Here is a 14,887-nt window from a genome sequence, read left to right as displayed (position 1 = left end):
GAGGCAAAATCAAGATTTGGAGGCTTTTTTTTTTTTTTTTTTTTTTTAAAAGGATACTTTTTTTTATTTTTTTTTATTTTTTTTTATTTTTATTTATGATAGTCACAGAGAGAGACAGAGAGAGAGAGAGAGAGAGACAGAGGCAGAGACACAGGCAGAGGGAGAAGCAGGCTCCATGCACTGGGAGCCCGACGTGGGATTCGATCCCGGGACTCCAGGATCGTGCCCCGGGCCAAAGGCAGGCGCCAAACCGTTGCGCCACCCAGGGATCCCTTTTTTTTTTTTTTTTTTAAGAGTTGGAGGCTTAACTGGCCCAATCAGGCATTCCTCATCTTTTCCTTAACATACCTTTGTAACTCAAACATAATCAAGGTATGTGGTACTACAATTAAACGCACAATTAAAAACAGCCACTTCCATTCAACACCATACTGGAGGGTTAAATAAGTAAAAGGCATCCTGATTGGACAAGAAGTAAAAAGTACCTCTATTTGAAGATGACATAATCTTGTATATAGAAAATCCTAAGGAGAATAGATGCATACACACACACACACACACACACACACACACACTTCTTTGAACAACCAGTTTGGCAAGGTTTTAGGATACCACATCAATATACAAAAATCTATTGTATTTTTTACAGATTTTATTTATTTATTTGAGAGAGAGAGAGAGCACAAGCTGAGGGAGAGGCAGAAGAAAATGGAGAGGGATGAAGCAGATTCCCCACTGAGCAGGGAGATTGATGCAGGTCTCGATCCCAGGAGTCCGGGAATATGACCTGAGCCAAAGCAGATGCTTAAAAATCTATTGTATTTCTAAACACTAACAATGAACAATCCAAAATTAAAATTAATGAACTGCTCTACTTACAATAGCATAGAAAAGAATAAAATCCTCAGCAATAAATTTAATACAAGAAACACAAGACTTGCACACTGAAAACAAAAATATTGTCAAGGGATCCCTGGGTGGTTCAGCGATTTAGCACCTGCCTTTGGCCCAGGGCCCGATCCTGGAGACCTAGGATCGAGTCCCACATCGGGCTCCCGGCATGGAGCCTGCTTCTCCCTCTGCCTGTATCTCTGCTTCTCTCTCTCTCCATGTCTATCATGAATAAATAAATAAAATCTGGGATCCCTGGGTGGCACAGCGGTTTAGCGCCTGCCTTTGGCCCAGGGCGCGATCCTGAAGACCTGGGATCAAATCCCATGTCGGGCTCCTGGTGCATGGAGCCTGCTTCTCCCTCTGCCTGTGTCTCTGCCTCTCTCTCTTACTGTGTGCCTATCATAAATAAAATAAATAAATAAAATCTTAAAAAAATAAAATATTGTCGAAAAAAAGTAAAGAAGACCTAGAAAATGAAAAGACATCCTATGTTCATGGATTTGAAGATTTAATATTGTGTGTGTGGTGTGTTTTTTGAAGAATAGTTGATGCACAATGTTACATTAGTTTCAGGGGTACCACATAGTGATTTGACAAGTCTATACATCACCCTGTGTTCACTGCAAGTGTAGCTGCCACCTGTCACCATACAACACTATTACAATACCACTGACTGTATTCCCTATGCTTTACCTTTTGTCCCCTTGACTTATCCATTCCATAACTGGAAGCCTATATCTCCCACTCCTCTTCACCTGTTTTGCCATCCCCCTCCCCTCTCTTCTACACACACACACACACACACACACACACACACATCTTTTTAATCTATTGATAGACACTTGGGTTGCTTCCATAATTTTGCTATTGTAAATAATGTTGCAGTAAACATGGTGCATATCTCTTTTCAAAAGAGTGTTTTTATATGCTTTGTGTGAATACCCAGTAGTGGGATTACTAGACCATATGGTACTTCCATTTTCAATTTTTTGAGGAAATTCCATACTGTTTTCCACAGTGGCTGAGGCAGTTTATATTCCCACCAACAGTGCATAAGGGTTCCTTTTTCTCCACCTCCTTGCCAAAATTTATTTCTTGTCTTTTTGATACTAGCCATTCTGCCACATGTAAGGGGATAGGTCACTGTGGTTCTGATTTGCATGGCCCTGGTGATTAGTAATATTTAGCATCTGATATAATGTTAATTTGGCAATATTACTCAAATTGACCTATAGAGTCAACACAATCCTTATCAAAGTCCCAACTGGCAAACAAACAAAAACACCCAAAAAAGCCCAAAAAACAAAACAAAACAAAACAAATCCCAGCTGGCATTTTTGCAGAAATTGACAAGCAGGTACCAAAATTCATATGGATGTGCAAAAATCCAGAAGGCCCAAATGATCGTGAAAAGGGACAAAGTTGGGAGATTCACACTTCCTGACTTCAAAAATTACTAAAAAAACAAACCCTAGTGAGTTCATGGCTAAACATGATTTGTGGCATATTCAATTCGCCAATACCGATGATTCATTCAAAACATATTTTTGAATATATTCATTCAAAATATATACTGGGCTGGCACCTTGGGGGAAAGGTGGGGAGAAGGGCCCTTGGATTGGAACCCCTAGGCTCATCCGCGAGTCTTGTGAACCAGTAGAAACCCATAGGCAGCTTCTGCACAGGCTCATCTGGCCTGTATGAGAGCGCTGAGGAGGGGGGCTCCGAACCGCGACTTCCGAGGTCCCGGGAGGCTTCCTGGAGGAGGTGCCACACTCAGCTCCAAAGGTTAAGAAAGCCAGAGGTGGGGCGAGATGAAGAGAGCATTTCCCCAGAGAAGTCCGAGCTGTGGGTGGGCGGGTGGGGAGGGGCCTTGGTGCCACCGCGAATCTGGAAGGAGGGATGGCAGTGGCTGCGGCCCAGGTACTGCTGGAGGGGGGAGCCGGGTGGGCGCGTTCAAAGGTTTGGGTGTCCTCCGTGGGCACATGGGAGTCACTCAAGGTTTTGTGACAAAATTACGGTCTTAGAAGGGCTGCCGAGGGGGGCAGTGGGGCGCGGGAGAGCGGGTCCCTGCCCCGGGGCGCGGGAGTGCCGGGGTGCGGGGCGCAGGGGGCGCGGGGTGCGGGGTGCAGGGCCGCGGGGTGCAGGGCCGCGGGGCGCGTGGTGCCGGGGCGTGTGGCGCAGGGGCACAGGGTGCAGGGGTGCGGGGTGCAGGGGCGCGGAGCGCAGGGGCGAAGGGGCGCGGGGTGCAGGGGCGCGGGGCGCGGGTGCAGGGGCGCGGGGGTGCGGGGTGTGGGGGCGCGGGGCGCGGAGTGCAGGGGTTCAGGGGCGCGGGGTTCAGGGGTGCGGGGTGCAGGGGCGCGGGGTGCAGGGGCGCGGGGTGCGGGGTGCAGGGGCACGGGGAGCAGGGGCGCGGGGAGCTGGGGCGAAGGGGCGCGGGGTGCAGGAGCGCGGGGTGCGGGGTGCAGGGGCACGGGGAGCAGGGGCGCGGGGAGCTGGGGCGAAGGGGCGCGGGGTGCAGGGGCGTGGGGTGCAGGGGTGCAGGGACGCGGGGTGCAGGGGTGCAGGGGCGCGGGGTGCAGGGGCGCGGGGCGCGGGTGCAGGGGCGCGGGGGTGCGGGGTGTGGGGGCGCGGGGCGCGGAGTGCAGGGGTTCAGGGGCGCGGGGTTCAGGGGTGCGGGGTGCAGGGGCGCGGGTTGCAGGGGCGCGGGGTGCGGGGTGCAGGGGCACGGGGAGCAGGGGCGCGGGGAGCTGGGGCAAAGGGGCGCGGGGTGCAGGGGCGCGGGGTGCGGGGTGCAGGGGCTCGGGGAGCAGGGGCGCGGGGAGCTGGGGCGAAGGGGCGCGGGGTGCAGGGGTGCAGGGACGCGGGGTGCAGGGGTGCAGGGGCGCGGGGGCGCGGAGTGCAGGGGCACGGGGGCGCGGGCGCCCAAGGGCCGGGAGGGTCGCCGCGGAGATGGCTGTGACGTCACAGAGGTCGGGCCCGCGGACCCCTTCGGGGCTCGGCGGGATCGCTGTGGGGACAGAATGGACCTGCCATTGAGAAGGTGGGTCTGCAGGGGCCGCCTGCCCGCGCCCGACCCCAGCGGCGCCGCGGAAGCATCACCCGGGCCGCACCCCTGGACCCCTTCCCGGTGGCCCGAGCCGAGGGACAGCGCGCCCCCCGGGCTCCCGGCTACGCGGGGGGTGACTTCCGCGGGCGGGCAGGTGGGCGCAGGTGCGAGGCGCAGGGAGGCCGGGCGCGCCCCCCCGACCCCTGCGGCGCTTCTCCCCAGGGCCCGCAGCCACGCGGGACAGGGCAGCTGGGCTGCCTCGGGCGGGGGCGCGCGGGGGCCCTGCCCGGTGGACGCGGGGCCGCCTTGGGGTGGGGGGCCGGAGCCCTGGCCTTGGAGACCCCCCTTTCCTCTCCAGGCCTGCAGGGCGGCCAGACCCCGGTGTGCGGCGAGGGCGGAGGTGCGGGCCCCTGGTCTCCCTGGTCTCCCCGCAGGCAGAAGTGTGAGGGACCAAGAAGGGGGCCCCCAGGCTTCTTGCAGTGGTCGGTGGGGGCGCGGGTGCGGCCGGGCCGGGGCCTGGGGGCAGGGGCGGGGCGGGAGGGCAGCTGGAGCTCGGGAGGCCGGGCACGTTGGCCTCCCATTCCGAGCCCACAGGAGAATTCTAGGACACCTGGGAATTACCCTGCGGTTCGCGTCTGCAAAGCTACACAGCGTTTCTCCAAAATATTATTTTAACCTGTAGTGTCCTCGAGAGCAGACGGATTCAAAATAAGAAATAAAATTCCAGTGTCCTGGGCTCTGGCTTCTCTGCGGATTCCTTCTGTCTGAATGGCTGTTCTTATTTTGTAGGACTGTGATCTGATGGATTCTGATACAGGCCCAGGTGCTTTGGAAAAGCTGACTCGCAAGCACAAGGTAAAATGAGAATTGGTTTCATCTGAAATGTTTTCTTTCTTTTTTTAAAATTTTATTTACTTATTCATGAGAGACAGAGGCAGAAAGAGAAGCAGACTCCCCACAAGGAGCCCGATGCGGGACTCAATCTCAGGACCCGGGATCACACCCTGAGCCAAAGGCAAACGCTCAGCCGCTGAGCCACACAGGCATCCCTTGAATATTTTCCTTTTTAAAAAAAATATTTTCTTTTCATTTATTTATTCATGAGAAACAGAGACAGAGTCACAGAGGGAGAAGCAGGCTCCACTCAGGAAGTCGGTCGTGGGATTCGATCCCGGGTCTCCAGGATCAGGCCCTGGGCTGAAAGCGGCGCTAAACCACTGAGCCACCCCGGCTGCCCAAATGTCTTCCTTTTAAAGTTTGGTTAGGGGAACCCTGGGTGGCGCAGCAGTTTGGCGCCTGCCTTTGGCCCAGGGCGCGATCCTGGAGACCCGGGATCGAATCCCACATCAGGCTCCCGGTGCATGGAGCCTGCTTCTCCCTCTGCCTATGTCTCTGCCTCTCTCTCTCTCTCTGACTATCATAAATAAATAAAAATTAAAAAAAAAAAAAAGTTTGGTTAGCATTGCCTTCAATGAGAGTTCTTGGGGTGTTTGTTTGTTTTTAAGTAATCTCTTTGCCCAACGTGGGTTTTTTTTTTTTTAAGATTTATTATTTATTTATTTAAGAGAGAACACAAACACAACAGAAGGAGAGGGGGAAGCAGACTCCCTGCCAAGCGGGGAGCCAGATGTGGGGCTTGATCCCATGACCAGAGCCCAAGGCAGATGCTTAACCGACTGAGCCACCCAGGTGTCCCCCAACATGGGGTTTAAACTCACAATCCTGACATCAAGAGTCACGTGCTTTACTGACTGAGCCGCCCGGGTGTCCCTAACGTTATTAGTTATGACCTTTTCTCCGGTGGCATAAGGGACAAGAGATGGCAAAATGAAAAAATCCACATTCTTTCCTTTTTTATGATATCTCAGAATAATTGCACAAAAAAAGTGTGGTCAAAATAATATCAAGTGTGGTATGAAGGTCTCCTTAAAAATTAACCCTGGTGGGGGGGCACCTGGGTGGCTCAGTCAGTTAAGTGTCCGACTCTTGGTTTCTGTTCAGGTCATGATGTCAGGGTCCTGGGATCAAGCCCCATGGGCTCCGAGCTCAGCGGGGAGTCTGCTTCAGATTCTTTCCCTCTCCCTGCCCCTCCCCCTCTGTCCCCTCCTTCACACACTCTCTCTCTCTCTTTAAAATAAATAAATAAAATCTTTTTTAAAAAAGTTAACACTGGGGTAAAAAAAGAAAAATACCTCTGTGATTTTTATACCAAAATACAGACTCTAATACCCTCCCCCCCCAAGGAACTTATAAAGGGTGGAACCTATTTATTTGGAGCCATCCATTCTTGTTCCTTTTTTATTTTATTTATTTATTTTTCTTGTTCCTTTTTTATTATTAAAGACTTTATTAAAAAAAAAAAGACTATTTATTTGAGAGGGAGCACAAGCAAGGGGAGGGGCAGAGGGAGAGGGAGAAGCAGATTTCCCGCTAAGTAGGGAGCCTGACATGGGGCTCTATCCCAGGACCTGAGCCACCCAGGTGCCCCTTGAAAACTCTTTCAGCACAATTTTTTTTAAAAGATGTTATTTATTTATTCATGAGAGACACAGAGAGAGGCAGAGACACAGGCAGGGGGAGAAACAGACCCCACGCAGGGAGCCTGATGTGGGACTCGATCCCAGGACCCCGGGATCACGACCTGGGCCAAAGGCAGACGCTCAACCACTGAAGCACCCGAGTGCCCCCAGAACAAATTTTATTGCAAGGAAAGGGTGCTGTTCTTGAACTAGAACTGTTCAGATTAATGAATATTATTAAAAGAGAACTTTTTAAATGTGTTTTTCCTTTAAAGCAGAAATGCAAAATGGATGAGGTACTGAGGTCGGTTTAGTGGTCAACCTAGAGCAAACCGTTCTGATTTCTGACGTCCGAGTGGGTGGGTGGGGGTCAAGCAAGGCAGCTCGCCATATTTTTTCTCCTTTTTTTCTTGATCTTGAGAGGAGAGTCGCTAAGCTCCTCTGAGTTGTCAAAAGACCGTTTTGGATGTGTTCTTTTCTTTTCTTTTCTTTTTGCATGTGTTCTTCCCTCCTTCCTGCAGGCCAGCATCTCTCCCGTCCGCTGCCCTCTTGGAAGCTGGCTTTCTGGACTTCCCCTCCACTTTCCATTTGTGGCCCCGGCTCCTGGGTGCTCCCAGACTCCAGGTAGGAAGCTTCAGATGCAGCTCCTTTCAGCTGGGGAGCTGCTTGTCTCCCCTGCAGGGTCACTCTTCCTGGGCAGGGCTCCAGCGCTGGACTGACGAGGGGCTGGGGCAGGTCCCAGGGAGCTGGAAACGAAACTTAAGGAGTCTTGGGCCTGCACTGCTCCCTCTCCTGCCTCCCAGAGAGAAGGTCAGCCCTGTCTCTGGGGCGGTGGACCATTTGGGGGAAGGAACTGGCCCATCCTCTTTTTCCTCTTCCTGCCTTGTTGGCAGGCGGTTAGTGTAATGATTAAAAAAAAAAAGTTTTGCTATGTATCATCCAGTGTTTTCTTTTTTTTTTTTTTTAAGATTTTATTTATTTATTCATGAGAGACACACAGAGAGAGGCAGAGACAGGCAGAGGGAGAAGCAGGCTCCATGCAGGGAGCCCGATGCGGGACTCCATGTGGGACTCGATCCCTAACTCCAGGATCACGCCCTGATCATAGAAGCAGAGCTTAACCGCTGAGCCATGCACGCGTCCCAGATCCAGTGTTTTTTTAATGCACCAAAACATTCTATTTACAAAGCAAAAATTTTAAAGCTTTGTTTGGGAAATTTGTCAGCTGTTCCACTTATAACAAACGTCAAACGACCGCGTTGACCCTTTGCCATCTGGCGGTTGGTACACGTAACCAGCAAACGGGACCTGTTGTCTGGCTTGGGACAGACAGATGGAGGGTCTTAGCACATGTGTGGCTGTCCTGGAGACCGCAAAAGCAGGGGGACGGCTTGCGGGAAATGCATTTGGCTGGGGACGTGGCAGGTGGGGGATCTGTGGAACTGCATGGACACGTGCATCCGGTAAATGTCTGTTGGGCGTCGACTTGGTGCTCAGGGCTGTGCCAGGCTCTGGGGACACAGCTGTGGATGGAGAAGCGACAAGCCCAGGCGGTGGAGTGCCGGTCAGTTGAAAGGGGCTGCGGACCCCAGAGAGAGCGCAGGAGGACACAGAGATTGCTAGAAAGCCCTGAGGACCAGGGAGCAAAATGCAGCGCACGGGTATCGTGTGCACGTGAGAAACGGCAGCAGGTGTGGGAGGCTGAAATGCGAGCTGGTGAGGCCTCGGCAGAGGGTGGCCTTCGCGTAAGACAGGTTCGAAGGGAGGCTCAATCCTTGAGGTGGGGCCCGCAGCTCTGGAGGGGTGGGGGGCAGAGCTGTGAGGGGGGAGAGGGCGGAGGGAGGCAGGGGGGCTGCAGGAGGGCTCCAGTGTGATTCCAGCAAGTTCTAACAGCACGGCTCTGGGTGGAGAAAGTGGGCGAAGCCGTGGGATGCTGGGCTCATCTGGAAGGTAGAGTCAACGCTGGCTGATAACTGGATGCAGAGTCTGGAAGAAAGGGAGGCGGGGTGATAGGAAGATTTTTTTAGCCTGAGCAACAAGATTCGTGGCGTTGCCCGGCGCCAGGCCTGGGACACAGCAGTGGGGCAGTTTGGGGACAGATCCTCAGGGTCCTCAGGACTGTCAAGGTCAGCAGAGGCCAGGAAAGCCTGGGCACTGTCACAGCCCAGAGGAGCCTGGGCAGACACGGCAACCACGTGGAACGTGGGGTCCTGGGTGGGGTCCCGGGGCGGAGGAAGGTCACAAGGTGGAAACCAGTGAAATCTCAATGAAGTCAGACTGAAAAACAAAATCGTTGGTTTTTGCTGGGAACCTTTCTAGGCCTTTAAAATGCTGACGTGTCTTGTGCGTCTGGGTCTGGTGTTTAGCCTTTCCTGGTTCTCTGACCTTTGCCCGGGGCCGGTGTTCCGCGGAGCTCAGTTTGGGAAAGCGGAGTTGGTGACTGTCGCTTCCCCTCAGGGCCTGGCGCGCCTTCCCACGGGGATTCTTGAGGAGAGCACGTGACATGAGAGTCCACGGAGGTAGGTTCACCATCTCATGCTCTTGGGAAGTTTTTTTTTTAAGGATTTTGTGTATTTTATTCATGAGACACAGAGAGAGGCAGAGACACAGGCAGAGGGAGAAGCAGGCTCCGTGCAGGGAGCCCGATGCGGGACTCGATCCCGGGTCTCCAGGATCACGCCTTGGGTTGAAGGCAGGTGCTAAACCGCTGAGCCACCCAGGTGTCCCCTAAAATTTTTTTTTAATAATTTATTTATGAGAGAGAGAGAGAGAGACTGCACGAGACGAGGAGGGGCAGAGGGAGCAAGAGACGCAGATTTCCCGCCGCGCAGGGACCCATAAGTGGGGCTCGATCCCAGGACCCTGGGGTCACGACCTGAGCCACCCCGGAGCCCCTGCATGTTTCTTTAAAATTATCTTTAATTTTAAAAAATTATTTTTGACAACCACACACGTCTTGGGAAGATCTCTCGGTGCTTACGCCCCCTTGGGTGAGGGGGAGGGGCCCCGGCCTGGGCCCACACTCTTCATCTATTAAGTAACGGGGAGGACTTTGAGCTGGGTGGGTGCCCCCCAGTCGGGGTCCCTCAGTGTCACGTTCGCCCCGAGCACGAGCACGTGTAAGACGGCGCTTCCGGGGTCGGCCCGCGCCGCCTGCACCCCGGCCCCCTCGGCCGCCGGTGACCCCGGTGACCCCGCGCCCCTGTCCGCAGCGGGCGCCGCGCCATGGCTGCTCTGAGGCACAGCCGACCCCGCTGCATCCGGGCCGCGCTCAGCTCCGGCTTCCAGAAGAGGCAGAGGAACGCCTTCCGTCGCTTCAAGGTGAAGGGGCCCGCGCCCCCTTGGGGTCTGCTGTCCTGCTTCTCGGCGACACCGGCACGGCCCCCCCAACACCACATGTGTTCAAACCCCTGTCTTTTGATCGAGGAAGAGAACAAGGGCTGCTTTCTCCCCAGCAGCCTGGAGGGTTCTAGAATATCTGATACCAGCCCCGGGGGCTCTGAGGGGCCCGAGCCAGGCCTGGCCGCTGTCTGGGCCTCGCTGCCTGTGCAGGGGAAGGGGTGAGGACAGGTGATCTAGTATCTTCCATGCTCCTCTGGCTCGGGGTCGAGAGCGAGCGCCGGGTTCTCCGCCCCGGTGTGACGGGATCACGTCCGGCTGCCGAATCTGCCTTCTTGCCGCGGCCTGGTTCTGCCTTTCCTGTTCCCGGCCCTGCTCCTTCTCGCCCACGCCAGGGGCTGCCGTCCTCCGGGTGTCCCCGCGGAGGGAACTGTGAGAGTGGCTTCCCCGGGTCCCTTGCCCTTGGACACTGGGCTGCTGCCGCCTGCCCTCACGCAAGGGATTATTCAGCCTTTTTTCTTTTGACTTCCCCAGGCCAACCACAGAAAGAATCACATGGACTTAATCGAAGGTATCTGGAGAGAGGTACGTGGTAAAGTGACCTGCAGCCGCCCTCACTTAGGGGATGGCCGGGCTGTCCCGAGGCCAAGTCCCAGGACCGGCCGCACGGTGACCCTGAAAGTAGGCGTTGCCAGGGAGAGTGGTTTGGGGCCTGCTGTGTGCGCTCCTGTCTGCGGGGAAAGAGTGGAGCTGCTAGGTTTTAGAAGAGGCTTAAAAAAATTTTTAGGACTGCCCTAAAAATTTTTTAAAAATGATTCTATTTAGGGACGCGTGGGTGGCTCAGCGGTTCAGCGTCTGCATTTGGCCCAGGGTGTGATCCCGGGGTCCCGGGATCGAGTCCCACATCAGGCTCCCTGCATGGAGCCTGCTTCTCCCTCTGCCTGTGTCTCTGCCTCCCTCTCTGTGTCCCTTATGAATAAATATATATAAACTTTAAAAAAATATTTTATTCATTGATTTGGGTCAGAGAGAATGTGCACAAGTAGTGGGGAGGGGCAGAGGGAGAGGGAGAAGCAGCCTCCCTGCTGAGCCCAACTGGGGCTCAATCCCTGGATCCTGGAATTATGACCTGAGCAGATGCTTAACTGAGCCACCAAGGTGCCCCTCAAATTTTTTAAATAAGAAAAAGACTCAAAATAGTTTGCCTGGAAGTCTGACAAGACTGTAAATTTGCAATTACTCAAATCTCAAAATTAATTTACTATTTATTCTAACATTTTATTTTTTTTTAAAGACTTATTTACTCATGAGAGGCACAGAGAGAGGCAGAGACACAGGCAGAGGGAGAAGCAGGCTCCCTGCGAGGAGCCTGATGAGGGACTCGATCCCAGGACCCTGGAACACAACCTAAGCAGAAGGAAGATGCTCAACCACTGAGCCCCCCAGGCGTCCCTAAAAAGACTTATTTTGAGAGCGAGCGAGCACGCATGTGCATAAGCAGAGGGGAGGGGGAGAATGTCCAGCAGACTCCCCACGGAGTATGGCGCTGGCTCCAGGCTCCATCTCACAAGCCTGAGGTCATGACCTGAGCTGAAAGCAGCAGGTGGATGCTTGACCCACTGAGCCTCGCAGGCATCTGAAAAGATTCTAAGTCATCTCTACGCCCCCACTGTGGGGCTTGAACTCGTGACCCCGAGAGTAAGAGGCACACCCTCCACCCCCTGAGCCAGCCAGTCGCCCCTCAACAGTAATTTCGATCAAAATTAAAATTCACAGTTAATTGGGGTGCAGTTAACACTTAGTCTCGGCGTTGGGAGACACGAGGTAATGCTGAAGAGCAGGGCGTGCCTGCCTTGAGTCTCTAACCCGAACCTTCGGAGCCATGAACGCCTGTGCTGCCGGGCCTCTGGGTTTGCAGGGACGGATACCGTTGGTGTATTTGCGGGGTGAGACCATTCCGCTCCCCTAGTCTGGGCATTGGCGCCTTGCGGGGCTGCGGACCCCTCGGGGGCGGGCGGGGGCTGGTCACACGGTGCTGGCTTCGTGATTTCCAGAAATTCTGCTAGTTTCTTTCTCTTTTTTTTTTTAATTCTGCTAGTTTCTGAATCTGAAATGGTCACAGTTGCCTGTAGATTATGGTGTGAAACCACTGTTGTTTTTACCTTTTTTGGGGGGAATACGTTGCCTTGTTGACTGTCCTCAGTAGACAAGTGAGGTGACCTCGGGGGTCCCTGGCCTGGCTCAGCCCGGGCCCTTTCTGCTCCATGAGGAGTGAGACCCCTCCTACTGGCCCGCCCGACAGGTGACCAGTCCTTGGGCCTTAGCACATCTGGGAGGAGGTGTCGACCTGGCACTGGAGGTTAGCGGGGTGCCGCTCCCCATTGTTAGTGCAGGAAGTGACCGGGCTCAAGCGTGGGGACCTACACTTTCCTGGAGACCTTTGCTGCCGGAGCCGCTCAGTCCGGGGCACAGATGCACGAAGGGAGAAGCTGGAGTGGGAGAGAGGACATTCCGACAGAAGGTCGGGCGAGGAGCCGCGTGACTCCAGGTCCAGAAAGTTCCGAGGCACCCCCCCGGCCAGGGGTCCCAGAGGAAGGAGGCGGCCCCGGAGGATGGGCTGCACCCCCCAGGCGGCTGCTCAGGCAGGCTGCACACGCCGTCTTTGAGAACAGTGACCCCTGGACCTAAGTGGGCACTGGGGACCCCTTTGTGTGGGGGTGGCGGGCAGTGAGGGGCACTGCCTGCTTGGGGGGTGGGGGGCCAGGCACCAGATGTTGGGAGGAGGGGAGCTCAGACCCCTTCAGACCGGTGTGTGCCCACCCGGTGGGCGGTGTGGACTGAGTCTGTGGGGCCAGTGCCCAGCACCAGGACGAGGGCTCTGAGGGGACCCAGATCAGGCCCCCAGTGACGGCAGACCTTCAGGCTTTCCTGGATGTGTCTAAATGCGTTTTTTTTTTTTTAAAGATTGATTTGAGAGAGCGAGGGAGCAGGGGGCGGTGGGGGGAGGGGCAGAGGGAGAGAATCTGAAGCCAACACCACACTGAGGGCAGAGCCGGACTTGGGGCTCGATCCCACGACCCTGAGGTCGCGGCCCGAGCTGAAACCAAGGGCTGGGCACTTAACCGACCGCGCCGCACGGGCCCGTCTAATGCATTTTTAAAGATTTGCAAGGCAGATCTGAGCTCTTCGAGGTTTGCCAACGTCAGCGATGGAAGAAAATCTGCGCGGCTAAGGCGCGTGTCGCCCTGTGCCCCGGTAGAACGGCTGACGGGCTCAGAAATGGTTTTGTGCTCAGTTTTTAGATCCTTACGATGGCGATTCGGACGATCCCCCCCGTCATCCCGCCTCCGGCTTCAGCGACTGTCCTCGGGGGGCCGTGAGCCGTCCGGGGTCTCCGCGCGCACTCAGGAGCGGGGGCCCCGGAGGAGCCAGCTCGGAGGAGCCCCCCGCGTCGAAGCCCCCAGGCCGCCCGAGCCGGGGCCCCGCGCCCCTGGAGGCCGACGACGTGGACATGCAGCCCGCGGAGGCCGGCAGCCCCCAGGCCCGGGGGCGGGCGGCCAGGCGCTCGGGGTCCCCGGACGAGGACTGCGGGATGTGGGAGGACCGCTGGCCCCGGGCGCCCGGCCCCCTCCTCCCCGCCGCGGGGCCCCCCGAGCCCGGCAGACACGCGCAGGGCCGCGGCAGAGTGGCCCGGCCGCCCCCCAGGCTCGGCAGCGAGAAGGACAAGGGGCCCAAGCTCACCCTCTCCAAGAGGAAACTGGAACTTTTACTTGCGGAGCCTGAGAAAACGAAGAGAAAGAGGCAGTATGTGGCCCAGAGCGAGGTGAGCAGGGGGAGCCGGAGGGGCGCCCACGCCCCGGGGAGCCCTCGGCCAGGAGTCCGGGGGCTTCGGTTCTCATGAAGCACCTGCGCGTTTTAGGCCTTAGATACGAACACTGGGTGCCCCCACTTTGCTTACAGATGGGTTTCCAACTGAGGACAGCCCTGTGTGGCCCTCGTGGGACCCACCTCTAAATCCGAGAATTCCCTTACTTTTACTAAGTATTTATGTATCCGCAGAACTAGTGGTTTTCACACCCTGACTCCTGCTGCCCCTTGTTCTTGACCCTGAATGTCTGCTGGGCTGGGGGTGGGGGGTGTCCCGCTCTGGGGGTGCTGACACATGGAGGCCTGTAAGAATATTTAGGACACGGGGACGCCTGGGTGGCTCAGGGGTTTGGCATCTGCCTTCAGCCCAGGGCGTGATCCTGGGGTCCTGGGATCGAGTCCCACGTCCCCGCATGGAGCCTGCTTCTCCCTCTGCCTGTGTCACTGCCTCTCTCTCTGTCTCTCTCATGAATAAATAAATAAAATCTTAAAAAAGAAAATACTTAGAACAGGGGCGCCTGGGAGGCTTAGTCAGTTAGTGTCCGACTCTTGATTTCAGCCCAGCTCTTGATCTCAGGATTGTGGGTTCAAGCCCTGGGTATGGCTCCAAGCTGAGCGTGGAGCCTACTTTAAAAAAAAAAAAAAAAGTATTTAGAAAACAACACACTCGTGGTTGACTCTGGGGTGAACTGGCCTGTCCCCGCCGCCCTCCCCGCACCTCGAGAAGCTGCCCTGCACTGTGTCCCTGTCCGTTCCTGTCGCTGTTTGTACAAAGTGAGGATTTTCTGAGCAGCGGGTTTGACTCTGTTGACACGATCTTGGTCTTGATGCGCTATTATTTAAAAATAACCGGGTGGCGACGGCTCTTTTCCCCTCTCCCAGTTGCTGGGGGTTTGCTCACGGAGCCTTTTCCTCCCCAGCAGGCATGAACTGAGCACGAGTCTGGTGCCGGCGGCCCACACGCCCCAGGACCGCGCTGTTCCCCAGAGCCAATAAAGGGAGGCCTGCCCGAGGACCAGGACCAGAGCTGCTCCTTCCTGCTGCGCGGGCACGGGCGGGTGGTGGGGAGCGGCCTGGGGCAGGTGGTCACGCCCCCAGCCCAGAGGAGGAGGAGGCCTGGTGAGTGGGGGGGTCGGAGGTGGGGGTCCCTCCCTCAGGCCCCACGGGCTGAACTTAGTGTGGGGGTGAGGCTCCAAGAGGCCCTGGAGCCAGGCATCGA

General features: G+C 55.8%; 1 protein-coding gene across 6 annotated transcripts; it reads left to right on the top strand.

The window, feature by feature from the left end:
- Window positions 1-3,844: 3,844 nt before the first annotated feature.
- Window positions 3,845-14,689, top strand: LOC144321169 (uncharacterized). 6 transcript variants are annotated; one of them, XM_077910645.1, is made up of 8 exons: window positions 3,845-3,937; window positions 4,733-4,798; window positions 6,984-7,086; window positions 8,829-8,981; window positions 9,675-9,783; window positions 10,336-10,386; window positions 13,097-13,624; window positions 14,589-14,689. In XM_077910645.1, the coding sequence occupies exons 5-8, from the start codon at window positions 9,688-9,690 to the stop codon at window positions 14,595-14,597; spliced, it is 684 nt and encodes a 227-aa protein (XP_077766771.1). In that variant the 5' UTR covers window positions 3,845-3,937; window positions 4,733-4,798; window positions 6,984-7,086; window positions 8,829-8,981; window positions 9,675-9,687; the 3' UTR covers window positions 14,598-14,689. The 6 variants fall into 6 exon arrangements, with proteins under 6 accessions (XP_077766771.1, XP_077766773.1, XP_077766772.1 ...); XM_077910646.1 differs by having other exon boundaries at window positions 3,846-3,937; window positions 8,920-8,981; window positions 14,592-14,689; XM_077910642.1 differs by having other exon boundaries at window positions 3,846-3,937; window positions 8,920-8,981.
- The last annotated feature ends 198 nt before the right edge of the window (window positions 14,690-14,887 follow it).

The sequence above is a fragment of the Canis aureus genome, chromosome 9 (genome assembly GCF_053574225.1).
Source record: "Canis aureus isolate CA01 chromosome 9, VMU_Caureus_v.1.0, whole genome shotgun sequence".
Lineage (NCBI taxonomy): Eukaryota > Metazoa > Chordata > Mammalia > Carnivora > Canidae > Canis > Canis aureus.
The sequence above is the reverse complement of the archived record's forward strand: the minus strand, read 5'-3'. Positions and strand labels throughout refer to the sequence as shown.

Bases quoted from the DNA above. Each gene is read 5' to 3' on its own strand.
- LOC144321169 (XM_077910645.1), top strand. From the start codon at position 9,688: ATGGCTGCTCTGAGGCACAGCCGACCCCGCTGCATCCGGGCCGCGCTC. The intron at 9,784-10,335 runs GTGAAGGGGCCC...TGACTTCCCCAG, and splicing joins ACGCCTTCCGTCGCTTCAAG to GCCAACCACAGAAAGAATCA. The intron at 10,387-13,096 runs GTACGTGGTAAA...TTTTGTGCTCAG, and splicing joins TCGAAGGTATCTGGAGAGAG to TTTTTAGATCCTTACGATGG.